Here is a 25,862-nt window from a genome sequence, read left to right as displayed (position 1 = left end):
ACCGCCTTCGCGCCGTAGGGTGACGTCACTTCCGGGGCGGAGAAGGCTGAGTGGTGCAGTGAGGGACAAACAAAAGGAGGCGCCGGAGGGGCGCAGCGGCCGGTGGCGGGACTGTGCGGCAGGGGCCCACGGGCTGCCTGCTGGGCGGCCGGACGCGGCAGACCCAGGTGAGTGGGTGGGGTGGGGAAAGGGGCGCGAGCTGTCACCTCTCAAAACCCGCTCCTGCACGTCCCCGGCCAGCTGCCCGGCTCCGGTTGCCCCGGCAGCTCTGGCCCTGCCCGCCAGGACCGGCTCCGTGGGGCCTCCCGCGGCAATTCAGTTCTGTCTGTGTCCGGTCTCCCCCTTCCTTCGGGGCTCTGGGACCGCACCCTCTCCCCGGCGCCGCGGCGCGCGAGCCCCCTCCCAGGCACCCCGTGCCTCCCTGCGCTCTACTACTGGGAGTTTCCGCCTTGGCTCCCCCAGGTCCACTTGTCATCCCCTGGGTTCCCCCAGATCCTCACTTCTGCACACACTTTCCCCTTCGTAGAGTTTCCATATCTGGGCTCTCTCCTTACCAGCTCTTTTTCATTCTCAAAGGTTCCCCCCTGCTCCCTTCTTCTGGGTTCCTGACCCCTCCTTTCCCCTTGGGCCCCTCCCTCTTCTTGATCTGGCGGGAGAAGTGCCCGGACTTGGGGGTAGGGTCCCAGGCTAGGCTCTTGGGGCCTGTCAGGGCTGGGGTCCCCGGGAAGACTGGTGCTGGGTCTGGGGCCTCAGGGCCAGATCTGATTAGGTCCAGGCTGGTACCGCTATGGGTGAGCTGGAGATGCAGCAGAGTTGGCTCCCAGGCCAAAAGAACAGAGCCCCTGATCCTTGGGGTTCATGATGATTTTGCTCCTTTTGTTGACTCTGTCTTCCCCTTGATCCGGAGGGGAGTGAACCAAGATCCGGCTGATTCTCAGCTGATGCAACTGCTGCCTTTTTTGGAAAGGAGGAGAGATGGTTGGGGGGTGTCCACAGCTTCTTCCTGATGGGGACTTGGCTGAAAGGGTGGGGCCGTCCCTTGGTGACCACATTCTCCTGACCTTCCTCTTCCCTGCCTCACCCCAGGAAGCCTTTGGCTGAGGAGGTGTGAGGATGAGGAGGGAGAGAGCTTGGTGAGGGAAAGGGAATTTGGGCCTAAATTGTGGAAGAAGGATTTGGAGAAACTGAAAGCCTCCCAAGGGCCTCTCCCACCTTTTCCACTAGGAGTCCATGTGGAGTCCTGCCCAACTGTACCCTGCTCTCTGGAGAGACAGACTGGAGGCAGAAAGGGGAGGTCTGCTGTTGGCGATCCTTCCTGTGAAGAGGATGGAGGTGTGGGAGTTTGTTCAGAGGGACTGGGCCGTGCCCATGGCTCATTCACATTGGCATTGCCTCCGTGAAGGTCAAGTCTTCCTCTGGCTCACCGGGGGTGGGCAAGGGCAGATGACTTACACTGGAGGACTGGCTTTTGGAGAAATGCTAGGGCATGAATAACATGACTTCTGCCTCCCTGTCTTCCCAGTTGCAGAGATTCTGGGTTTGGGTCCAGTGCCCCTCTGCCTTCCAGGGGCTGTGGGACACAGAGCAGGGGCTCAAGAACGTTTGTGACTCCCCCACCAGAACTCAACCAGAGGCTTTTGTACTCTGTCCCTTGGGCACGCCCAAGAGGAAACGGATTCCTTTGCAGACTTTGAGGGGCCTTGCTGCGTGGAGGGGCTCCTGAGGGTTACCCCAGTAGGTCAGAACTCAGGGATGTGGCTGGGCATTGGTTGCTCCTGGCCTGGCCTGGAACTCACTGGTAGGAGGGAAGGAATCAAGCCTGATTCCTGACCCCTGAGAGTGCAGATGGTTCCAGGTTTTTACATGAGGACACTAAGGCACAGGCAAGTAGTCTAAGACCTCATGAGGAGTTGGGTGGGGTGGATGTGGAACCCTGGAGTCCAGCACACTCTCTCCATCCCTGACTCATTCATTTATTCACTCGGCCTCTTTTAGTAAGTGCCTGGCCCGGTTCAGGAATGGTGCTGGGAGAACACAGTTCCTGGCCTCCTGAGCTGCAGTCTGGGAGGAGAGCAGACAGGAAGACATTGGTATAGCTTAATAATAGAAATATTATAGAGGCAGCCCCGAGAAAAGCGGCGTTAGCTCTGGGTGAATATTTAGGGGTTGGTCACTGTGTTTCCTAGAAGAGGAAGGAGTAGAAGAAGTCACTTACCAGGAGTCCAGAGGCCAGAGTTCTGGTCCTGGATCTGCCACAGGCAAGTGACTAGACTGACTAGTGTGTGTCCCCATCCTCGCAGAGGAGGGCAGGTGGGGGTAGAGGCCAACTTAGATGGGCCCTGTGGCTCCACAGCTCCAGGTGCTTTTCTGCCTAGTTGCCATCACCCTGTGTGGGATTCCTGGATCGCTGTCTGCCCGTGAGGCTGGAGACTGTCTTCTGCTTCCTTCCTTCCAGGACAGTGCGGAGCACGCACGAGTAGGTGTAATACTTGTGGCAGAAATGGCTGAAAGCCTCCATGAGCCCTTCTACAATCTCTCAAGTTCTTTTGTCTGCCTGCACTCCACACCTCCCCCCACCGCACCCTAACTCCGCCTTATCCTTTGACCTTTCCTGATGGCTGGGCCCTGTTCCCAGCTCCTGGCTGACTTAGATGCTCCCCCTGCCCTGTTGTAGTCTGAGTACACTTCTGTCCCCACCCTGCTAACCTGTCTTGCTCACTCTTGTGGGTATTTCTGCGCAGAGTGCTGGCATAGTAGATGCTCACCAAATGCTTCTTGACTCAGGTGGTGGTCGGGGTTTGTGTTGGAGTCGGAGTTATATGTCTGGGATGAGGATTTGTCTCTGCCTAGATCTGGCTCACCCCACAATAGCTCATCTCTCTCCGCGGCCCACCTCCAGCCCTGGATCTAGCCAGGTTGAATCACTCAGCATTCGCTCGATGCCATGTTCTTTCCCCTCGAGGCAAACGTGTATTTTTCCTCCCTGCCTGGAATGCTCTTTCCTCAACTCCTACTCTTCTTCAGCAGTCAACTCAGGAAACACCTTTTCCAGGGAGCCTTCCTTGACCCCAGGAGTGTGAGTGTAGTGTTTCTTCCATGGTCCCACAGCTTCTGGGTTCCCCGCAGCAGGGCCCTGGGCTGTCAAGAGCCAGTTGTAACTGTTGACTTGGCATCGCCCCAGTAGACTGCCAGATTCTCTGTTGTCACCCCAGAACCCAGCTGAGGGCCTGGCACCAAGCAGGCACTCAGAAAATGTTGGCAGCACAGCAGGTAACTCTGATAGTCACACACATCCCTGCTGACAGTAGCTCTTGCTTCCTCGTAGGGAGGCAGCTTCATGGAACGAAAGAAATGCCAGGACCCTGCCCAGACAGAAGTGGGCCAGCCTCAGCACCGGCAGCCAACACGCAGATAGCAGAGCCGTCCCCGGGGTAAGGACTGGGCCCCCCTCCCTCCAGGCCAGCCCTGGCCTCTGCCCAGGTGCCTTCCCCCACCCCGGGAGCAAAGGGCAGTATCTCTGCCGTCTCTGCAGTTCTTGCTCTTTTGCCTGTAGGCCCAGGGCATCTAGAGCAGAGGTGGCAGAAGACAGAATTCTTCCTGCTCCTCCTGACTCAGTGGCCAGCTGAGTAACATCTGGTTGCCATACTCTTCGAATGCCAGTGTTTCATTCCATTGCCACCCTCGGCGTTTTCTCCTTCCGCCCAGATCTGTCGGGCTGGGTTGTGGTGGATGCTGTCTCATGACCGCATTTCCTGGGTGTGCTCCCTGTGTCCCCTGTGTCCCTCGTGGGAAACGGCAGCTCCTATTCCTTGCTACAGGACTTCTCGGAGCCGTGAGCACGATGAGCCTCTGAGAGCGACCTCGTGAGTCGTGTTCCCCACACTGCCTGGGTCGCGTGGGTGGCCCTCTTAGGGGACCAGGGTTTCCCAGCCTGCACTTTGGAAAACAGTCCCCAAACGCAGGAGGTGCACTGGTGAGGACCAGCACTTTGTTCTCTCATGCTCCTCGAGGGGCTGTGGACCGGTCACGGCACCTCTGTGAGCCTCGGTTTCCCCATCGCCGAAAGGGGGTGACATCAGCACCTCCTCCCCCATGTTGATATGGGAGAGGCACTTGGCTGACTGTGTGTCCCAGAACGTGGTCCCTAGTCATAGCAGTCCTGTAATTTGGGAAACACAGCCTCATCGATGATCCCCTTTGATCATTTGAGGAAGCTCAGGCCATGGCCTTCCTCTCCTGTACAGGTGTGGAGACTGAGGCTGAGGGGAGGAAGCAATTTACCTAAACTTATAAGGAAGGAAGGCAGGGACATGGGACTGGAACCTGAGCCTGGAATCCTGGGCCAAGGTCCTTTGCTTGTGCCCAAGGCCTCCCTGCCTTCACCTCCCACCTCAGCTTTTTGTTAAGGAAGGCCTGGCCCTTCCTAGCCTGGATTTTAAAAGAAATAATGATCATACTATTTTTTTGTAATTACCAACATAGTTGCATGTTCGTTATGTTTGTATAATGTTTTGGTTTTAATGTCATGTAGAAAATGAAAGTCCCCGGTGACCCCCCTCTCCGGCGATGTGAGTGGGGCGGGGTGTATTCTTCCACGTGTATTATTACTGTTTGCTCCTTCGTCCGAAAGCAAGCCCCGGGACAGCTGCTGGCCCCAGCTCCCTCTCGCTTCATTAGTGGTTACTCCTGGACCTCTCCCCCCGGCAAGGGGAGGTCTGAGTGTGTGTTCCTGCTGGAACGTCCACACTCTGGTTCTCCCCCGCCCCCCACCCCCCCCGCAGTGCTCCCTTCGCTCACCCCTCACCGTGGGGGTTTGAGCAGGGAGTTGGGCTTTTGCAGCAGCAGAGGGGGGTGGGAAATGCCTGGTGTGTGATTTTGTTGACTCTCGTGTTTATTGGGACAAGGAGAGCAACTCTGGGCCCTGCCCTGTAGGAGTTTCCTGTTGGCTCTGAGGAGCTCTGTCCTACAGAGAGACCAGGCCTCAGCTGAAGTCTCCGGCTTAGGATGAGCAGGAAGCATGAGCAGGAAGCAGCGGGCCTACTTATCTGGGATCAGAATGCCTCCTCCGTGCCAGGGACAGCGTGGAGGGAATGGCGCGGCCGGCCCGGGAAGTTTGGCATCTAGGTTTTGGCCTCCCTGTCTGCCTGGGGCAGGGATAGTTGGGAGGTTGAGGAGACACACACGAGTTGTTGCATGTGCCTGAGTCTGGCCCTGACTTGGTTTACCCTGGTGGTTCCTGGCAGAAACCTCGGTCCTCATTCCCTTGAAATGCTTCCTTTGTGTTTTATTCTTGAGGGTGGGCAGGCAGGCGAGAAGGGGGAGGGGCCGCCCTCTGACCTGGGTCCATAGATGCTCTGTCAGGACACAAATGACCTCAGGGTGGGTTTCAGCAGGAGGGTCTCCTGTCTGGCAGCCTGGTTTTGTGGAAACGGAGAGTGGTTTGGCAGGATAGAGCTGGGGATGAGGTCTGTGCCGGAGAGTCTCCCTCACCTGACGGGGCTCTCAGGCTCTCGGGCCTGACCCTCTCCCTCGCCCGTGTTTCTCCCTCTCATTCTTTCCCTGGAGTCTCTTTTCTTCTGGGGACGCTTCTGGCAGAGAGCCCCAGGAGTTGGCCTCTCTGCCCCCTCCCTCCTCCCAGCAGCAGGGCCTTCGGGTCCAGTGGTCATCCTCAGGGGCTGTGGTTTGAGTGTTAGGCACTGAGCTACGTCATTATGTACATCTGTTACCTGCCATGCCACCCATGCGAAGTGGTTTCCCTGTTTTACAGGCCAGCAGACCAAGACTCGGAGGGTTGAGGGCTCTTGCCCAAAGTTGTCTTAGTGGAAAAGTAAGGTTTCAGACCCTGTTCTCTTTGCCTTGGCAGCCTGTGCTTTCTCCCCACCTTCCACTTTTCTTTTTCTCTAGGTGCTCAGGCTTGGGGGTGCTTCAGAGCCACCAGGGGGCTTGTTGGAAATGCTGTTTCCCCCTGAGCCCACCACCACAGTTGCACAGTGAGAGCATGGGGGCTGGGCCCAGGGATCTGCACTTTGAAGAAGCTCCCCAGGCCATCGTGAAGCCGGTGGTCTGCAGCCATGCCAGGAAACACTGATCGGGGTGACTCTTTCAGCCCCGGTCCCCACCTCTGGTGACGGAGTCTCTCTGCCGCCAGAACTGACACCCTTGGTGTAGCAGCCAGCCGAGCCCCCCTCAGTACCAGGGCTTTAGTGACCTCCCAGTAGTTGGGGGCAGGAGGGGGCATTTAACCTTCTTTCGTCAAGGATGCATGGGGTTGAGGTTTCTAGAATAGCTTTTACTCCCAGCCACGACATCCCTTGCTGTCTCCCCCCATGCGTTTGTATTGCATTTGTAACAAGATCTACATTTAAGCATCTCTTGAGGGCTTAAAACCTCAAAACTAAGTAGATACCTGCAATATACCCTCACGCCTGGAGTAAGGTTGCACCAGAGTAAAAGTGGCTGTAAAATTCCACAGCTCTCACACGCCACCTGGGCATTCGCAGAGGCATCGCTGCCAAACTCCGGCCCTCTGGCAGAGTTGGTGTGACCAGGGGCAGGGCCTCATGGGAATCCTGTCCTTGGCGTCTCCCAGTGTCTCCCAGCCGGCGCCCTGGGTCAGCATCCCACCTGTGGCTGGGCCCCCACAGTCCCAGTCCCCGGGGGTCTCAGCCACCCTTGGGTGTTCCTGCTCATGTTTTGTAACCTGTCTGGAAGGCAGTGCTGGTATTTATAGCAGCTCAGAACCTGTCTCTCAGGCCTCTCTGCCCCCCAGGCCCAGACCCAACACCTGGCTTCTGGGCCTAAATCTAGAGCTGGGCTCCCTTCTCAGGTTTCCGTAGAGCTGTGCCTGAGAGACCCAGTAGTGTCTGCGTGTGGGTCTGCCTGGGAACGTGGCTGGGCCCAGGAGACCCAGTTGCCTTTGAGGCAGATTCGTACAATGGAAAGTCAGACCTGGGGTGGTCTTTCCCACCATCTTGCTCTGTGGCCCTGGGCGGGTCACTTAACTTCTTTGAGCCTCAGACTTAAGACCCTTAAAGGGACTGATAAAACTTACCACAGTAATAACAGGAGCTAACGTTACGGAGTCTTACTGTGTGGCAGGCACTGGGCCAAGACTTTCTGTGGACTGCCTCCTTTAGTCCTCCTCACCACCCTGCAAGAAATGGACTCATCGGCCCATTTTACAGATGAGGAAACCAGAGCCCCGGGAAACCATGACTTTCCTGAGATCACACACTGGAGCCCTCGTAGCGGTTGGCCTGAAGATTGGGACTGAGGCACAGGAAGTGCTGGGTGCGATGATAGTAACCAGCTGCTGTAATACCAGCCTGCGGGGGTAAGGGGAAGCCCTCACCTGCAGCCTGGCCTCCTGCTTCTGTTGCTTGGCTCACAGTGGGGCAAGTCCAAGGTGGGCGTCCCTTACCTGTCACCCTTTACCTCGAAGGCAGGCCCCACCCATACAAGCTTTCAGGAAGACAAGCCTGTTTGGAAGGCCCCGCCCAAATGTGAAAGCAGTTTGGAACTGAAACTCGTTCCCTTCCCCACTCTGGCCCAGACTTTTTCCCCTTTTCCTTTTCCTGGGAAGTGAGGGTGTGCCCTTCTCCGCAGGAAGAATGCCAAGCCAGGCAGTGCCCCCAGCCTCTGACTCATCCCGGCTGGGTGTGGGGGCCTGGAGGGCAGTGCCCTGCGCTGGGGCAGAGACTGTGTGTACCCTGGGACCGGTCATATCCTCTCCCTCCCAGCTCTGGGAGCAAAGGAATCCTGGGGGTGCTGACCAAGGAGCAGATTCACAGGCTCAGAGCCTCCTGGGACAAGGCCAGTGACCCAGTGTCTTCCTGGGGCCTCACAGGAATGGCCCTTCCCCCTTTCCTGGGAGAGTGTTGGAGGGACAGCCCTTCTAACTGTGGTACAGGAGGGATGCCAGCCTCCCCCCTTCCCTCCTGCCTGGGAAGGTTTCCCAGCCTCTCTTTTTGGGCTTCAACAAAAGACTCTCTGTGCCCTGTTTACCCGCTGCCTCGCCTGCCACCACGGCTCAGGTATGGCAGCCAAGTCTCTGCAGGCCTTGGTGGGGCTGGAGCTTGCTGGGTGGTCTTCCTCTGGAACTAGGCAGGCAGCATGTCATTTCTTTGTAAGAAGATTCAGGAGGAAATCAACAATGGGGACCAGGCTTGAAACCCAAGGGGGCAGAATGCCAGCTCTCCCCCCCCCCACCCCCCCCCCACCCCCCGCCCCGGCCTTTCCTGGAGTCCTGAGCCAGGAGGGGCTCCAGAAGTTCATGGCCCTGTGAGTCCTGGGGATTCCGGGGGCCTCTGGGTGTGTCTGGTCTGGGCTGTAGGAGTTTGTGCTTTCGGCTCAGCCCTCACCTGGGTGTCTCTCCTTGAATTCTGGGAGGGTTTTGTGCCATGGCAGCCGGGTTATGACCGTAGTGTGCCTTCCGCTGTGCCAGACTGGGTTGGCACCATACACATTGTCTTATTTTTGATTCTCACAGTAAGCCTCTGAGATAGCTCCTGTAACACTCCCCTTTGACAGCTGAGGAAACAGGCTCAGAGAGGAAAAGCCATGGGTCCGAGGTCACCCGCCCTGAGACGTCGCTTCCCGCAGTGAGGACTGCGCCCCTGAAGCATGCTTGCTCCTGGGTGGGGCAGGCAGGAGTGGGCTGGCCTTTCTCTAACACAGTGGGCGGCAGGCGTGGCAGGGACGCTCAAGTAAGCTCTGACGATCCTCAGAAACCACACCGTGAGGAAGCCCTTTGGCGTTTTCACCGAGTACTTTTTCTGACTTATGAAAGGACCGAATTTAAATAATAGAAGAATGTGTAATGTAGACCACCTTCTAGATTCATACCTCTAAATTTAACCACATAAAGTTCTGTGCATAGCTTTCTAGATTTTTCTATGCATACAGTAGTAAGTCTGTTACTGATACACTTTTTTTAAGACAAGAATGGGATTGGACGCTTTTTCCTAATTTTTTTTTTAACTGTGGTAAAATACGCATAACACATGCCCTGGCTGGGTGCATCAGTTGGTTGGAGCGTCGTCCCATGCCCTGGAAGGCTGCAGGTTTGACCCCCCAGTCAGGGCACATGCCTAGATCACGGGTTCCAACCCCGGTCGGGGTGCATGAGGAAGGCTGCCGGTCGATGTTTCTCTCACGTTGATGTTTCTGTCTCTGTCCCTTCCTCTCTCTAATACCAATGGAAGAAAAACCCATCCTTGAGTCAGGAGTAAGAAAGCACACATACACGTACATATGTGTGTGTGTGTGTGTAAATCATGGAATCTCCCATCTTAACCGTGTTTAAGTGCACAGTTCGGTGGTATCGCCACGTTCACATCACACAACCACCACCACCGTCCGTCTTCCCAGACTGAAACTCAGTCCCCATCAAACCCAGCCCCCCGGCCCCTACTCCACTCCCTGTCTCTGTGAGTCGGACCACTCAGGGACCTCGTCGCAGTGGGATTGCACAGTATTTGTCTTTTCGGTGCTGGCTGCTTCCACTGATTGTGAATTTTTATACTCATCAGCGTTTCTTTTTGTGTTACTTTATTGTTTTATTGTCACATGAACATGTTTTGGGTCACTGCATACAGATCTGTTTTTTTAATCCTCACCCAATTTTAGAGAGAGAGACAAAGAGAGAAAAATGGATGCGAGAGCAGAACATTGATCAGTTGCCTCCAGTATGTGCCCTGACTGGGTATAGAACCCGCAACCCAGGCACGTGCCCTAATTGGGGAGAACCCGCAACCTTTTGGTGTATGGGACACACTCGATCCAACCAACTGAGCCACCTGGCCAGGGCAGCAGCATTCTTATTTTAAAGTTGCAAAAAGAGGGGCTTGGGCTAAATAATTTGCCTGGGGTCATGGAATTGTTTGATGGTAGAGCTGGATTTGAACCTGTGTTTCCCCAACTCCAAAGCGCACGTTCTTTGCACTCTGTGAGATCTGTCTGCCACCAAGGGGAGGATCGGGGCCTCTGGGTTGCTTATCCAACTCCCAGGAACAGAGATGCTCCAGCCCGGCTGCAGGAACCTGGGCCCACTTCTCCCCACCTGTGTGAGCAGCACCGTGGGAAGGGTCTGGCTGCACCTTACCCACTTCCACATCTTCCTGGGGGCAGGACAGGATCAGGAAGGGGCGATGCTGCACCTGTAGGATCCTCAGAGACCACAGGTGCTGCTGCGCCCGTGAGCAGCCGGCCAGTTGGAAGGAGGAGCTGAATCTGCTGCCCTGGCAACCGGGTCCAGTTGCTGCTGCCTCCAGCTGAGCCTGGCAGGTGTGAGGACCAGAGGGCCAGCCAGGGTGATTGTTCTGGTAAATTTTGTATGAAATAGTTTAAACACACAGAAAAGTATAAAACCAAGCAAATATCTTTGTATCCAGGACTTCTCTTTGTCAAACCTTAGTTTTAACAGCAATTGCTTCAGATTTTCTCTCAAATTATTTCAGGCACAGTGAAGTCTCTTTTTTCAATCCCATTTGCTTCCACCACAAAGTGAAATTATTGCCTCGATTCTGGGGCCTCTGTGCATGTTTTTATACCTGCACACATGTGCATACATGAAGGGGGACCAAAAAACCCAGAATTTATTTATAAGAAATTGTGTACTTATTCTTACGTATTTCAACTTCAGGCACCTTCAAAGTCCTCTCCACTGATGCAGTACACCCATTGAGACGTTTTTCCCACTGCTCAAAACAGTGTTTGACCTTGTTGATTTTGATGCCTTTTTGTGTTTCTGCCGTTTTTTGTTTCACCTCTTCCCCATCAGCAAAACGTTTCCCTGTGAGGCCTTTTTTCAGCCAGGGAAACAGGAAAAAGTCGCTTGAGAGAGAGATCGGGGGGGCGGGGGGCACCGGGGTCATGACATTTTTTGGTCAAAAGCTGCTGAATACTCAACAGTGTGGGCAGGTGCACTCGTAAATCACGCACCATGAAATGGGCAAATGCGTTGAAAGAGTCTTAAAAGAAAAATTCACTGAAGCAGAACACAGCCTCCCACAACAACACCAGCTGGCACACTGATACAGATGGGTTCCTAGAATACCCACCCAGCAGGGGAAGCCTGAACTCAAGGGGCCTGCCCTACAGACAATAATACTTATTATTGAGTGCCCCCTTGTATGCATTATAGAAAACCTTACATAATCAGTGTATCCCTCTATAGCTTGTTTTTAGTTCAACATTGATTTTTTTTTTAAGATTTTATTTATTTATTTTGGAGAGGGGATGGGAGCGAGAGAGAGAAATGTCAATGTGTGGTTGCCTCTCGCACACCCCTCACTGGGGACCTGGCCTGCAACCAGGTATGTGCCCCGACTGGGAATCGAACTGGCGACCCTTTGGTTCACAGGCCAGTGCTGAATCCATTGAGCCACACCATCCAGGGCTGGGTTTTTACCACCCAGGGCTGGGTTTTTTGGGTTTCTTTTTTTTTTTTTTTAACTTACTGATTTGCGTGAGAGAAAGAGAAACGTTGATTTGTTGTTCCACTTACTTATGCATTCATTGTATGTGCCCTGACTGGGAATCAAACCCGCAACCTTGGCATATGGGGACGGTACTCTCACCAACTGAGCTACTCAGCCAGGGTGTAGTCCAACATTGTTTTTGAGGTCTATCCGTGTACCTATAGTTCATTCACTGTCTTTGCTTTCCTCTTCCATTGTGTGAGTAGAGCAGCTTATCCTCCCTCCCCTCGATGACGTTTAGCTCAATTTTTACTGTTAGGAACAACTCTGCAGTGAGCGTCCCTGTCCGTGGCTCCACGCATGTATGTGTGAAGTGACGCTTTCCGGTCTGTGACTCAGAGAAACTGCTGAGTGGTAGGACCTGTGCACCCCGACCCCTTCCTGGGCATTGTGGCCGATGGCGGGGGAGTGAAATGGCATCTGATTGTTTTACTTTGCCTTCCCTGAGTAGTACTGAGATTAAGAATTACTTCATACATTAATTTCCACTTGCATTTTTTCCCCTTTGAGTTGTCTATTCATCTGTTTGGCCGTTTTTTCTCCTGTTGGATTGCCTTCCTCTTACGTTTCTGGGAGTTCTGTATTCTGCAATCACACACCCCTTGGCACCTCGATCATCTTTTACAAAATATGGACCCATCTGTGACAGATTCTCTCCTCCCTTCCAGACAGGGAAGCTGAGGCCCTGGCACAGAAGCCATTTCCACTCCTCCGCTAGGAGGCGGTGCTGGCTCTGGAGGGCTAAGTGCCGGGAGGGGACCAATGGCCCCGTGTGCCCCAGGGGCAGCTGTCCGGTGGGCTCTGCCCCATGTGAAGGGCCCCTGGAGGAGATCTGGTGTCACTTGCAGGCACGGAAGTTGGCACATCGCTTCTCTCCCTGAGCTTCAGTCTCCCTGCCTATAAAGTGGTCATGAGGAATGTTATTTTGCCTGAACAGGAAGGAAATGCTGGCACACGCTACAACACGGATGGAGCTGAGGGTATTGTGTTAAGTGCAACACGCCAGACACAAAAGAACAAACGGGGTGCGATTCCACGGACACGAGGTCTCCAGAGCTGTCACATTGACAGAAACAGAAGGTGGAAGGGTGGTTGCCCGGGGCTGAGGGAGGGAGAGAGAGGAGTCGTGTCTAGTGTGGAGGGAGGCTCAGTTCTGCAGGAGAACGAGAGCTCTCGAGTGGAGGGCGGTGGGGGTCACACAGCAGCAGGAATGCTCTTGACACCGCTGAACTGTGCGCCTAAAAATGTCGAAGGTGGTAAGTTCTACGTTGGACGCATTTTACTGTAATAAAGTTTTTGAGGAAAAGGGGCACTGAAACAACGTGCCCCTCCTGGGCTCAGGGAGCTCCTGGGTCTCAGCCGTCAGTCTGGGCGTGCAGAGCTGCTCTAACTGGGTGTGGAGGTGTTTAGTCCCCTCCAGTTGCCCAGCTCCTGGGGCTGGGGGCTGCCCTGAGATCCCTGCCTGTGAGGGATCCATGGCCCTCGGGGCCAGGCTGCTTCCTCCCCCTGCCCCGCAGCCCTGCTGACCAGCCCCGGTCCACCTAGAACTGAGGCTGCCACACTGTGCGGCCCATGCCCTTCGCTGCACCCACTCTGGCCCTGTCCCCCTCTCAGGGGCTTTCTTGAGACCCTTTGAATGTACTGAGCACTTACTGTGGCTGAAGACTCCTGTCCCCAAGGAGCTTCTTCTGGTCCTCTCCCAGGTGAGGAGGAGGTGGAAGAGAGTTGATACCAGCCAGAACTGACTACCTGCCCCATTCTGCACTCAGCTTTGCGAATGCAGGAAATTCCATGGTGTCTTCCCAGCAGTCCTACGAGGTGTCCTGCCCCTTGTGCAGGAACTAAGGCTGCGAGCCGGTGAGGAGCTGGTCTAAGACCCACCTCCTTGAAGCCCTTCCCAGCACGAAGGTGGCACCCATGTCTCCTGCTGTAGCCACAGCTGCCCCTTCCCGCACACAGGGCCCAGTTACTTGGGCACTCCGCAGTCTGTCCCACCCTTTTCCACACTCACACTGATCGGGAGAGCCCTGAGGTGGGGGACACCTTTATTGCCCCCATAGGACCGAGCCAAGGGCTGAGTAGAGTTCAGGATGTGCTTTGAGACCAGGCGTTGGGCGTGTATGTGAGCAGGTAAGTGGTGGCTGTGCTGGGACAGGACAGACTGGGCTGTTTCCTGCCTCTCTGAGCCTCAAGCTCCCTCACCTGCAAACGGAGCTGTGACCGGTTCCCAGTTCAGGACCAGGAGTCAGGAAGGCAGCATGTGCAGAGCCCGGGGTGGTGGGGGCCTGGAGACGCCCCCTCACTGTGCGGTGGGGTGTTCTCCAGGCTCCTGACACACCCATTCCCCCTCCGAAACTGAGGCTGCACCCACATCCTGCCTGGTCATAAACTGCCTCCACCCCCGACCCCTGGCACCCTGCCGTGGCCCACTCATTCCGGATTTCCCAGGGCAGGCTGTCACAGGCTCTCAGGCTCTCTCCTCTTGGTCCCTCCTTCCTTCCCATCCCCAGTGACTGGGTGTCCTCCTGGTGTCTTGAATGTTCAGGAGCCTCTCAGCTGGAGGCCCGCTGCTTGATCCAGCAGGCCTCCCCTGGAGTGCCACTTTCCCGGGAGTGTGGGTGGTGTGAGGAGCCAGCAGGTCGTTAGAGGGCCCAGGCCTTCCTGTGGGGCGGGCACCCCCTGGCCTGTGCCTGCCAGCCTCAACAGGGCAGTGCTGTGTCTGCTGGCCTTGTGGTGACCTGAGCCCCGGGAACCGGGGGGTGGGGAAGCTGTGCTCCTGTGCTCAGTCTCTGCCCCTGGTAGAAGGGGCCTCTGAGCAGGCAGGTGGAGAAAAGGCCACACAGTGGTAAGGACCCAAGTGGGGAAGTGAGAGGGACTCTACCTCTCTGGGCCTAATTCCCCCACTGTGGAATGGGGCTAAAGGTAGGCCCTGCGTTCGGACATCGAAGGGATTCCACGAGCAGGACCCCATGGTAAACTGCGTTCAGTGCCTGGCACGCAGCTGTCTCAGTGTCCCGATTCCTTCACAGGGTCCTGTTTCGCGTCCCTCCTGCCCTCCCCACCCATCCCAGTGCACCCTGGGACAGAAGTCCCTGTCTTATGAAGCATCCATTACTGTTGTCATTATTTATATTATCAGTACTCAAAACAAGGTGGCCCCGTCCCGTCAACTGGCACCCTGTTCCTCTCCCAAGAGAGATAGGCCCATTTGTTAAAACATAGGTATTTAGCCCTGGTTGGTGAGGCTCAGTGGATTGAGCACTGGCCTGCAAACCCAAGGGTCGCCAGTTCAATTCCCAGCAAGGGCACATGCCTGGGTTGTGGGCCAGGTCCCTAGTTGGGGCTGTGCAAGAGGCAACCTATTGATGTTTTTCTCACACATTTCTCTCCCTCTCTAAAAATAAATAAAATACTAAAGTAAAAAAAAAAACAAACATGGGTATTTAAACTTGGGTTTAAAGTATAGATTTAAAAATAGGGTGTAATGTAAAATCAATTTTATTTTTTTAAATACACATAGAAAGGACAAGGTTATCAGTCATTGGAAAGGTAACAGACGCTGGCCAGGTGGCTCAGTTGGCCAGAGCGTCACCCTGATATACCAGAGTTGCTGTTTGATCCCTGCCCAGGGCACATACAAGAAGCAACCAATGAATGCATAAATAATTGGAACAACAAATCGATCTCTCTCTCTCTCCCTCTCCCCCTTCAAAATCAGTTTTAAAGAACAGAAAAGCTAACAGTGGGGAACCCTGGATGGTCTTTTTACAGGGGTTTCACTTCTGTCCTCACATGGTTTATTTCCCCCCCGGCGTTCTCCCAAGAGCACCTAGTACCTTTTTGTCCCATTCGCCTTAACTGCTCATTACAAGAGCCACGTACTTGGCAGAGTAACTGCGGATGAGGTTCCTTACCCAGGCGTGCTGTGAAGCACACCTTCTATACCTTCTATGTGTCAGTGGCTGGATTTCCTGAACGTGGCTTCTTATCTAGTGTGTCCCAAATTTGGCCAATCATTAGTGTCACGGAAGTCGCGTATTAAAAAAGCAGGTTCCCGGCTCTACCCGAGATCTGCTGAATCGGCCTCTTCAGGGAGTGATCCTGCCGCAGCTGCTTCTAATTTCTTTATGTACTCACGTGGATGGGCACAGCCAGAGAGAATCTTACGTAAATGCACACTAGCGGTTGTGTCATCCTGCTTCGGGCGGAGAACGCTCTAGTTCTCTTGTCCCCCCCCCACCCCAGCTCTTCTTGGGGTGCCCCTACTGGGCATGTGTCCTCTGGCTGCCCCAGGGCCCCCGGAATCCTGCGCGGACACAACTGCACGTGCACACAGAGTTGTTTTCTGAACTTCCCTGTTAGGTGTACAAAAGTGAGTTCATTTTAAGCCCCCTTTTCTCCATTTGGCTTTTCTCATACTTCGCAGAATCTCTTCAGGTCACTGGCTCACGGCAGCTGGTTCTGAGTGAACGGGGGGTTTTCAACAAGGCCCTCTAGTCAGCCTGATCAGCAAGAGGATGGGATCCAGCCGGGAATTCCAGAATGTTCTTGCTGGAACGCAGGGGGGCTCCTGTGAGGGCAAGTTAGCCGTCTGTCGGCGCGGGTCCTGATCTCGGTGCTCCGGTCTTCCTTGCTGCTTAGTGGGGGGTGCTGCCTGCCTTCCCCCACGGTGGCTTCCCAGCCGTCCGGTGACTACGTGGCTTCTGGAGAAAGGCTGATCCGCGGACTGCCCCATGAGTGGCGAGGCTCGGACCCCAGGCTGACTCAAGGTGGGATTTGGGGTGACGGGCCCATTGTCGCCCTCCCCTGACCCCGGGGTCCCAGGAAGCCAGGCAACCTGCAGTAACTCCCTCCCGTGGACCCTTCTAGGTTGAGCCATGATTCCAGTGACAGAGCTGCGCTACTTTGCGGACACGCAGCCGGCGTACCGGATCCTGAAGCCGTGGTGGGACGTGTTCACCGACTACATCTCCATCGTCATGCTGATGATCGCGGTCTTTGGAGGCACGCTGCAGGTCACCCAGGACAAGATGATCTGCCTGCCTTGCAAGTGGGTCACGAAGGACTCCTGCAACGACTCCTTTCGGGGCTGGGTGGCACCCGGCCCGGAGCCCTCCTACCCCAACTCTACCATCCTTCCGACCCCTGATGCGGGCCCCACCGGCATCAGGTACGACTTGGACCGGCACCAGTATAACTACGTGGACGCCGTGTGCTATGAGAACCGCCTGCACTGGTTTGCCAAGTACTTCCCCTACCTGGTGCTGCTGCACACGCTCATCTTCCTGGCCTGCAGCAACTTCTGGTTCAAGTTCCCGCGCACCAGCTCGAAGCTGGAGCACTTCGTGTCTATATTGCTGAAGTGCTTCGACTCGCCTTGGACCACGCGGGCCCTGTCAGAGACGGTAGTGGAGGAGAGCGACCCCAAGCCAGCCTTCAGCAAGATGAATGGCTCCATGGACAAGAAGTCATCAACTGTCAGCGAGGACGTGGAGGCCACCGTGCCCATGCTGCAGAGGACCAAGTCTCGGATCGAGCAGGGCATTGTGGACCGCTCAGAGACGGGCGTGCTGGACAAGAAGGAGGGGGAGCAGGCCAAAGCACTGTTCGAGAAGGTGAAGAAGTTCCGGACCCACGTGGAGGAGGGGGACATCGTGTACCGCCTCTACATGCGGCAGACCATCATCAAGGTGATCAAGTTCATCCTCATCATCTGCTATACCGTCTACTACGTGCACAACATCAAGTTCGACGTGGACTGCACCGTGGACATCGAGAGCTTGACGGGCTACCGCACCTACCAGTGTGCCCACCCCTTGGCCACGCTTTTCAAGATCCTGGCGTCCTTTTACATCAGCCTGGTCATCTTCTACGGCCTCATCTGCATGTACACGCTGTGGTGGATGCTGCGCCGCTCCCTCAAGAAGTACTCATTCGAGTCGATCCGCGAGGAGAGCAGCTACAGCGACATCCCCGACGTCAAGAACGACTTTGCCTTCATGCTCCACCTCATCGACCAGTACGACCCGCTCTACTCGAAGCGCTTTGCTGTCTTCCTGTCGGAGGTGAGTGAGAACAAGCTGCGGCAGCTGAACCTCAACAACGAGTGGACATTGGACAAGCTGCGGCAGCGGCTCACCAAGAATGCTCAGGACAAGCTGGAGCTGCACCTGTTCATGCTCAGCGGCATCCCCGACACCGTGTTTGACCTGGTGGAGCTAGAGGTGCTGAAGCTGGAGCTGATCCCAGACGTGACCATCCCGCCCAGCATCGCCCAGCTCACAGGCCTCCAGGAGCTGTGGCTGTACCACACAGCGGCCAAGATCGAGGCGCCCGCCCTGGCCTTCCTGCGCGAGAACCTGCGGGCCCTGCACATCAAGTTCACGGACATCAAAGAGATCCCGCTGTGGATCTACAGCCTGAAGACGCTGGAGGAGCTGCACCTGACAGGCAACCTGAGCGCAGAGAACAACCGCTACATCGTCATAGATGGGCTGCGGGAGCTCAAGCGTCTCAAAGTACTGCGGCTCAAGAGCAACCTGAGCAAGCTGCCGCAGGTGGTCACGGACGTGGGCGTGCACCTGCAGAAGCTGTCCATCAACAACGAGGGCACCAAGCTCATCGTCCTCAACAGCCTCAAGAAGATGGTGAACCTGACGGAGCTGGAGCTGATCCGCTGCGACCTGGAGCGCATCCCCCACTCCATCTTCAGCCTCCACAACCTGCAGGAGATCGACCTCAAGGACAACAACCTCAAGACCATTGAGGAGATCATCAGCTTCCAGCACCTGCACCGCCTCACCTGCCTTAAGCTGTGGTACAACCACATCGCCTACATCCCCATCCAGATCGGCAACCTCACCAACCTCGAGCGCCTCTACCTGAACCGCAACAAGATTGAGAAGATCCCCCCACAGCTCTTCTACTGCCGCAAGCTGCGTTACCTGGACCTCAGCCACAATAACCTGACCTTCCTCCCTGCCGACATTGGCCTCCTGCAGAACCTCCAGAATCTGGCCGTCACCGCCAACCGGGTGAGTGGCCCTGCCCTGGCTCCGCATGTGGGCTGGCGGGCTGGTCGTGGCCCATGGTGGGGGTGCTTAGGAGGCCCCGTGCCTCAGGACCTCACCTGTGCTTCCCAAAACTGCCTAGGAAGAGCTTTTAAAAAATTCAGGTTTCCCCAGCTCCACTCCAGACCTGCCAAATCAGATGTCTGGGGTTGAGAGCCTGTCTCCACCACAGAATGTGACAGAGTTCTCCTGCCAGGTGGGATTGTGTGGTCAGGTGGGGGTCTGTCCCCAAGGTGCCCTTCTGTGAGTTTCTCGTAGGTAGGAGTGTGCGTGGGCAGGAGACCAAGGCCTGAGTGTTTCTCCCTCTGTCTCTGTCAGTGGGGTCAGTGGAGAGGGTATGCAGCCAGGAGCTAGTGGGATTGTCCTGGACCAGATTGGGGGCCGAAGCTCCAGTCCGGGTCCACCAAGGACGAAATTAGGTGGTGGTGCCAGCGGCCTGCCGAGGGGAAGCCAAACTGCCTCCACAACTCCTAGTGCACTGCCCTCACCCCTCTCCCCTCTGCGTTTGGGGGCATGGAGGGCAGAGTTGGGCTTGGTCGGGGCTGACTTGTCGCCACCTGCCTCTGGAGAGGAAATTGTGCAAGCAGTCTGGGGCCAATAGTGTGGGAGGCCACACCCGGGAGACAGTTGGCTGTTCCTGTGCTGTGGCCTCTGTGCACCAGTCCCCCGCCTGGCCTGGGAAGCCCCCCACCCAAAGCCCTTCCCACAGAGGGTGTGGCTGAGGGCAGGGTGCCCCTGTGGCTTTGTGGCCTGGCCTCTGCACTGTAGCTGGGGGGACCTCCTGTGCCTGCCCCTCCTGGGGACCTACAAGGAGATTGACAGTGGAAAGAACAGGTCTTCTGGGTCCCTGCTTTCAGGGTGGGGACTTGTACTGAGGTGAGTGCTGACGGGATTCTGGGGCCAGGGGTGGGACACTCAGGAGGGAGCCGATTCAGCCACCACCTCTGTGCCTCCATCGAGGGCAGCGGCCTAGAGCCGCCCTGCTGGTTAGCGAGCACTTGCTGTGTCAGCCCTGTGCAGGGCACAGTGTTCCTGGAGCCCCCAGTGTCCCAGCAGCCCCAGACCCTGAAGTGCCCCTGCCTTCTCCAGTGTCACTCAGATTGGACAGCCCAGGCGTGCCACTGAGAAACTCCCCTCCCCTCTGGCCTAAGCCTCTCTGACTGCAAACCAGCCTGTCTCCATGTGTCAAAGATGATGACAAATCCCGTCCCCTCCCCTAAGTTAGGGCTATGCGTGCCCGTGGGAATGCACAGGGGGAAGGTCAGATGCCAGGCTGCCCTACCCGGGAGAGTCTGCCCACAGAGCCTGGGGCAGGCTCAGTGGTCAGGAAAACTGGGATGCTCCTGAGAATCCATATTTGGAGAGCCCCCAAAACCCAGCCCCTTCTCTAATATGTGTAGGGGACCAGGTGGCTCCTCCAGAATGCAGCCCAGGGCCAGATAGCCCTTGGAGTTGGGTCAGCTGTGGTCATCCCATGACCCTTTGGGGTGCCTGTGTTGTCCCGGGGCTTGTGTGGGCACTGGAGCTTGGTGCGCCTTCCTACCCGGTGGAGGGTGCGGCCAGCCTGGCTCCCCATCCAGTCCTCCTCCCCCAGTTGTACACTCTAGGCATGGCTGTTAGGTCATGTCTGTAGGTTGAGGTCACCCCTCAGGAAAGGAGCTGGCGGCAGGCAGGCATGCTGTCCCCAGGAAGGAGACCCTCTGACACCCTGTTTATTGCACAGCTTAATCACGTCCTGTCCCCAGCCCCTGGAATGCCAGAGGCCTTCTAGGGAAAATAGCTCCCTTGGTCAGGAAAATAGCTCGTCTTAGTCAGGTTCGTCCTCCTAAGCTGGAGGCCCCCTCCATCCTCAGAGGCCTGATGGTTCCTTCTGGGCCACCTTGGCCTGCAGGTCAAAAGGCCGGGCTGGGTATGGCCCAGCCAAAGCCCTTGACTCTCGTTCTCCCAGGTTTAAATTCATGCTAAGGATTATCTTGACAAAGCAGGCATTCTCTGTCCACTCATTCATTCATTCATTCATTGACTTGGCAAATGTTTCCGAGCACTCCTAGCACAGAGGTACTGGGGACACAGGTACAAACAAGGCCTGCAGCTGCCCAGCCGAGCTCACTGACTCGTGGGGAAAGACAGTAAGCACAGTGTGACGAGAGCCATCCCGGAGCACAGAGTGGCCTCAGCCCACACTGATCCAGGGCTGGCGGCCTCCTGGAGGAAGGGCATCTCACCTGCCCTCCAGGATGAGGAGGAGTTAGTCAGGTGAGAGGCAGGGAGGAGTTTAGTGTGTTCTGCCCCTGCCGTGACTGAAAGTGGTGAGGGAGAAAGCAGTGAGCCACCCCTGGAGTCTGGACTTTCCCCTGAAGGGCTGGAAGGAGCATCCTTTTCCTCCCAGTTCCCTTTCAATGACCCATCGTTGTTTATTTCATGTCCATTCCTCTTCCGGGGCCATAAACTCTCAAGACAGGGACCTCAGCTTTTTGTTCAGCACAAGTGTTCACTGAACTCTTGTTGTTTGAGTAGACAGAGGGGCAAGCTGACTTGCAGCATAGAGATTGCTCTTGCTGTGGTGGGGGGGGGGGGCAGGTAAGCAGGCAGGAGCTGATAGAAACCCGTGTGCAACCCCAGGGGAGGGGGCATGCCTGCACTGGCAGAGCCTCCAGGGACAGGGAGACATGGGTTTCCATGAGACTTTGGAGGTAGAACCCTCAGGATGGGGGCTGGGTTGGAAGTGGGGAGAAGGGAGTGGTCTGGGGTGACACGAGGTTTCTCACCTGGCTGCCTAGGTAGGTGGACGGTCATGGGGACAGGACACGGCAGGAGGCATAGGTTTCCAGAGGGGAGATTGTGTGTCCCACGTTAGGTGTCTGGGGCCCTGGGACATCCAAGAGGCCATGTTGAGTCAGCTTGAAGCTCAAGGTGTCGTTGCCCCAGGGCTTATGGGTGAGAGGGATCCTTGGCAAGATCACCAGGGAGAGAGGACAGACGGGGGAGGAAGGAAGTCTGGCTGGAGCGTTCAGGGTGGACAGCGGAAGAGCAAGGCCAGGCAGGGCTCCTGGCACGTAAAGGAGTCAGCTGAAAGAACGAGTCCAGTGGATTAGGAGTCTGTGGATAAGGGTGGACGGGGGTGGAAGCTGGATCACAGTGGGCTGAAGAGAGATGGCCTCTTTCCAGGTATTTGTTGGGGAGGTTAGAGAATGATGGAGCAGCCCCAGAGGCTCCTGGGAGGTTGTCTTTTCCAAAGATCAGGTAGACCTGAGGCCACTTCAGTGGTGATCAGGGAGCCACTGAGGTCCCTGAGGAGGTGGGACAGAGCGGGGCTGGGGGTGATGCGAACTTCATGCCTTCAACAGACAAGTGACATCTTGGGAAGAGGGACAGGTCCAAATGATACGTGTGGCCATGAGGCACTGAGCCACTGAAGGCACCTTCTCTTTTTCTCTGGAGAGAGCTCACCGGCCGGGGCAGGGGGTGTTCCGGGGGGGAGCTCTGCCTGTGAACCCCAGCTCTGCCACCCACCGGCCAAGCCTTTCCTGCTGCTCTGACCCTGTCTTTGTCATCAGAGGGGCCACTGTGGGGGGGAGTGGGGTGTCTGGAAGGCTGTGGGCCCCTCAGTACTACTGGAGCCCATGTCCCCTCTGCCCTTTCACCTTTACACCCCTGAACTTGGCCCTGCTGGCCTGGAGCCACCTCTACTCTGCTCCTGACCATGATATAGCAGTAGCAATTTTGGAAGCCATGTCAGGATTCTCCTTTAAAGTAGCCAGTGTCCCTCATAGTGTGGCCTCCGCCCAGCCATAGTGTCACTTGATTGCCCTGTTGGGAAGGACGAGTTCCTGACCCGAAATGAGTGTCCTCTTCTAAAAATGGCTGGAGAGAGTGAGAGCCTATTAGGTAAAGGTTCAAGTCTGCCACAAGGCCCCAGGCAGAGGCGTTTCTAGTCCAGCCTTTTTGTTCTACAGACGGACAGACTGAGGTCCAGGCGGGGAAAGGGCCTGGCCCAGGGCTGCTCAGCCCACCGTGCCATATGTGGCAGACTGGGACCCCCGCCAGCTCCGAGTCAGAGAAAGCCAGGCCCACACCCCACTTGGCCCTTCCTGGCTCTGCAGCATCCCATTTCACTTCTCCCGGCCTCGGCCGCCTCAGCAGGAAAATGGGGACAGTGGCAGAGCAACCTCAGAGCTGGCAGGATCCCTCCTGCCCATCACATCTGAAGTAGGTCGTTTCAGGGCAGGTCGGCCCAGTAAAAACTCACAGCTGACACTTGCAGACGGGCGGGGAAGGAGCTGGCACTGTGGAGCTCTTCCCGCGTGCCGGGAGACCGCCGCCGTCCCCCACAGGCCCCATGTTCGCTCCTTGTTCCCCCGACAGTGCAGACACTTAGCAGGGCATGTGTCGAACCAGGTTCTGATCTCAGCTCTTCCATTTCCAGTTGTGAACCGCCGGCAGGTTAGCTTCTCCAGGGCCCCCATTACCCCATCTGGAAAATGGGACAAGTGGTTACAGAATATTTACAGGTAGTTCCCAGCGTTAAAAGAGTTCATAGTCTCAGCGCTCAGAACAAGCCCGCCTGTGGAGTGAGCTGCCAATGGGTGCAGCCCAGTATTCCAGTTCTGCGCGATCGGCCGCTACGGGGCTCCGTGCACTCACAGTCTGTGACTTGACAGATGAGGAAACTGAGGCCCCAGGACGGGGGAGTGACGGAGCTGGGATTCTCGGTCCTCAGCAACATGTAGGGGTTGGAATTTTCTCGGCATGCTGCTCTACTTCCATAAATTGTTCTCTCTTTTTTAAAAGATTTTATTTATTTATTTTTAGAGAGAGAGGAACGATGGGAGAAAGAGAGGGAGAGAAACATCAATGTGTGGTTGCCTCTTGCATGCCCCCTACTGGGAATCCAGCCTACAACCCAGGCATGTGCCCTGACTGGGAACTGAACCAGCAACCCTTTGGTTCACAGGCTGGCACTCAATCCACTAAGCCATACCAGCCAGGGCATATAAATTGTTCTTAAACCAGAGAGGACCTGCAGCCTGGGTCCCCGTGAGCCCTGGGCAGTAGAGGAGTGGGTGTGGTTGATAGTGGCTGGTTAGTGTGACAGGTTTCTTAGGGTGTCAGGTGTGGGAGAGAGTAGGGAACAAGGTGGACCCAGGCCCGCCCTCTCAGAGCCCACAGTCCCGGGTGACAGGTGATGAAGCAATTTCACCATCGAGAGAGTGCTGTTGGGGCACATGGGTTTCATGGATTACCCAGGAAGTGAGGGAAGGCTTTCCGAGGATGTGACTACAGAGCTGAGACCTAAAGTACTGGTGGAAATAAACCAGACTTGGGGCCAGACTTGGCTGGTGCTGGGGCCCCAGGAAGCTGAAATGAGCCTCTGAGAAGATGCCTGTGCCCCGGGGAGGGAGGGAAGCGGGGATGGGGGAGAGGCCTTGGATCCAGAGGCCCCCAGGCCTGAGCCTGCCCAGCTCACTTTCCCCCCTGATTCTTCCGCTCTAGATCGAGGCGCTGCCCCCAGAGCTCTTCCAGTGCCGGAAGCTGCGGGCCCTGCACCTGGGCAACAATGTGCTGCAGTCGCTGCCCTCACGGGTGGGCGAGCTGACCAACCTGACCCAGATCGAGCTGCGGGGCAACCGGCTAGAGTGCCTGCCCGTGGAGCTGGGCGAGTGCCCACTGCTCAAGCGCAGTGGCCTGGTGGTGGAGGAGGACCTGTTCAACACGTTGCCGCCCGAGGTGAAGGAGCGGCTGTGGAGGGCCGACAAGGAGCAGGCCTGAACCCTGGCAGGCTGCCGAGCACAGGGCCGGCCTGCAGTGGCCAGCGGTGGGACCACCAAGGGGCCCTCTGGCCCAGGAATCCGTAAACCCTGGGACAGCCACCCCAGCCTCTCGGCCAGGGCAGGAGCCTGGGCTTGGATGTGAGCGGGGCCAGGGTGGCAGGACAGTGCCTGAGGGGCTGGCCCCTTTCTCCCTCTGAGACTCAGCCCCTGGGGCAGGCGCCTGCTGGGGAGACCAGAGACCTGTAATCTGTCTCCAGCGCGGTGTTTGGGCAGTGGGCCTCCTCCCTGCAGGCCCGCTCTGCCTGGGAGGCTGAGCCGATGCCAGAGGTCCAGGAAGTCTCCATAGCTCTTGGTATTTATTTTTCTCCACCTCCGCCCCCTCCCTCCTGATAACTGACACATTCCCCAGAAAGTTCAGCTCCAATGGGGGTGTTTAAGGAAGGGTGGGCTGTTCTGCTTTTCCTTTTGTGGCGATGCTGCCTGCATTTAGTGCCCACACAGCCCGGAGCAGAGCGGCCGGGGGCGAACCCGCAGCGGATGGTCACCCCTGCGGTCCTGGCTGGGCTGTGTGGGCACAGCCCTCGGGAGAGCAGGCCGCCAGGTGGAAAGGCCGGGCCTGGGGCTCGCCTCATCAGTTTTAGAATTTTTTTTTTAAGAACTTTTTTTAAGCTTTGGAAATGGAAGGTTTGGGTATTAAAAAGAAAAAAACTTAAAAAAAAAAAAAAAAAAAAGCCCAAAGACACTAACGGCCAGTGAGCTGGAGTCTCAGGGTGGGCGCAGGCGGCGGGGCCCTGAGCTGCGTGTCCTTCCCCCCCCCCCCCCCGGGCGTCTTCCAGGCCGGTGTGGCCTTGGTCCGGGGTTCTGTTTGTTCCTTTCCTCCCCACGGGTGGGGACTTCTGTTTTGTTTTTGGTGTCTTGTTTTCCTTCTCCTCCATGTGTCTTGGCAGGCACTCATTTCTGTGGCTGTTGGCCAAAGGGAATGTTCTGGAGCTGCCAAGAGGGGAGGAGACTCGGGCTGGCCAATCCCCGGATGAACGGTGCTCCGTCCTCCCTGTCCCTCATCACAGTGTTACGGAGCCAAGAGGAGCTACCTCGCCTGGACTCCACTTCCCCACCTCCTGTGTCACAAGTCTGCCCAGTGCCACCACTAGCCTCAGCTGCTTTCATCAGCCACATCACCACCCCGTCCTTCAGGGCCTGCCGTTGGAGGCAGGGCCACTGCTGGGGAGGTTGGCCCTAGAGAAGCAGGCCGCCCGGGTTTGGGTTCCAGTTTCTGTCCCAGGTGCCTGGTGGTGAGAAGCCACCTCGCTTTAGATCAGTCACCTGGGTCTCGGCCTTAGATCAATCACTTGGACACTAAGGCACGTTTTAGCGTCTCTTGTCTTAACAATTCTGTCCATTTGTCCATTTCTGTTTTCTGCGGCGTGACATCGGATGTGACCCTCAGAAATAACGCACACTAGCCTCTGGCAACCACGAAGCAGTCCGTTACGTGTGGGTCTGAACTTGTAGACTCAAATCAAATAAACCTACCACAGAAA

The 25,862-nt window shown here is 56.3% G+C and overlaps 1 protein-coding gene across 10 annotated transcripts; it reads left to right on the top strand.

The window, feature by feature from the left end:
• The first annotated feature begins 21 nt into the window (after nt 1-21).
• On the top strand, nt 22-25,862 carry LRRC8A (leucine rich repeat containing 8 VRAC subunit A). Of its 10 annotated transcripts, none has more exons than XR_006655712.2 (6): nt 22-167; nt 3,326-3,431; nt 15,907-16,249; nt 16,350-18,514; nt 24,044-24,459; nt 25,269-25,862. XR_006655712.2 is itself a non-coding variant. In XM_053919825.1 (6 exons), the coding sequence occupies exons 5-6, from the start codon at nt 16,358-16,360 to the stop codon at nt 24,317-24,319; spliced, it is 2,433 nt and encodes an 810-aa protein (XP_053775800.1). In that variant the 5' UTR covers nt 22-167; nt 3,326-3,431; nt 12,418-12,560; nt 16,122-16,249; nt 16,350-16,357; the 3' UTR covers nt 24,320-25,862. The 10 variants fall into 10 exon arrangements, 9 of the variants coding, with proteins under 9 accessions (XP_053775800.1, XP_053775799.1, XP_045052717.2 ...); XM_053919825.1 differs by adding an exon at nt 12,418-12,560 and having other exon boundaries at nt 16,122-16,249; nt 24,044-25,862; XM_053919824.1 differs by adding an exon at nt 5,905-7,333 and having other exon boundaries at nt 16,122-16,249; nt 24,044-25,862.

The sequence above is a fragment of the Desmodus rotundus genome, chromosome 1, assembly GCF_022682495.2.
Source record: "Desmodus rotundus isolate HL8 chromosome 1, HLdesRot8A.1, whole genome shotgun sequence".
NCBI lineage: Eukaryota > Metazoa > Chordata > Mammalia > Chiroptera > Phyllostomidae > Desmodus > Desmodus rotundus.
This window is presented reverse-complemented; position numbering and strand designations above follow the sequence as displayed.

Coding starts and splice junctions, on each gene's coding strand:
- LRRC8A (XM_024562091.3), top strand. CDS start 16,358: ATGATTCCAGTGACAGAGCTGCGCTACTTTGCGGACACGCAGCCGGCG. Junction 18,515..24,043: donor TGGCCGTCACCGCCAACCGG/GTGAGTGGCCCT, acceptor CTTCCGCTCTAG/ATCGAGGCGCTGCCCCCAGA.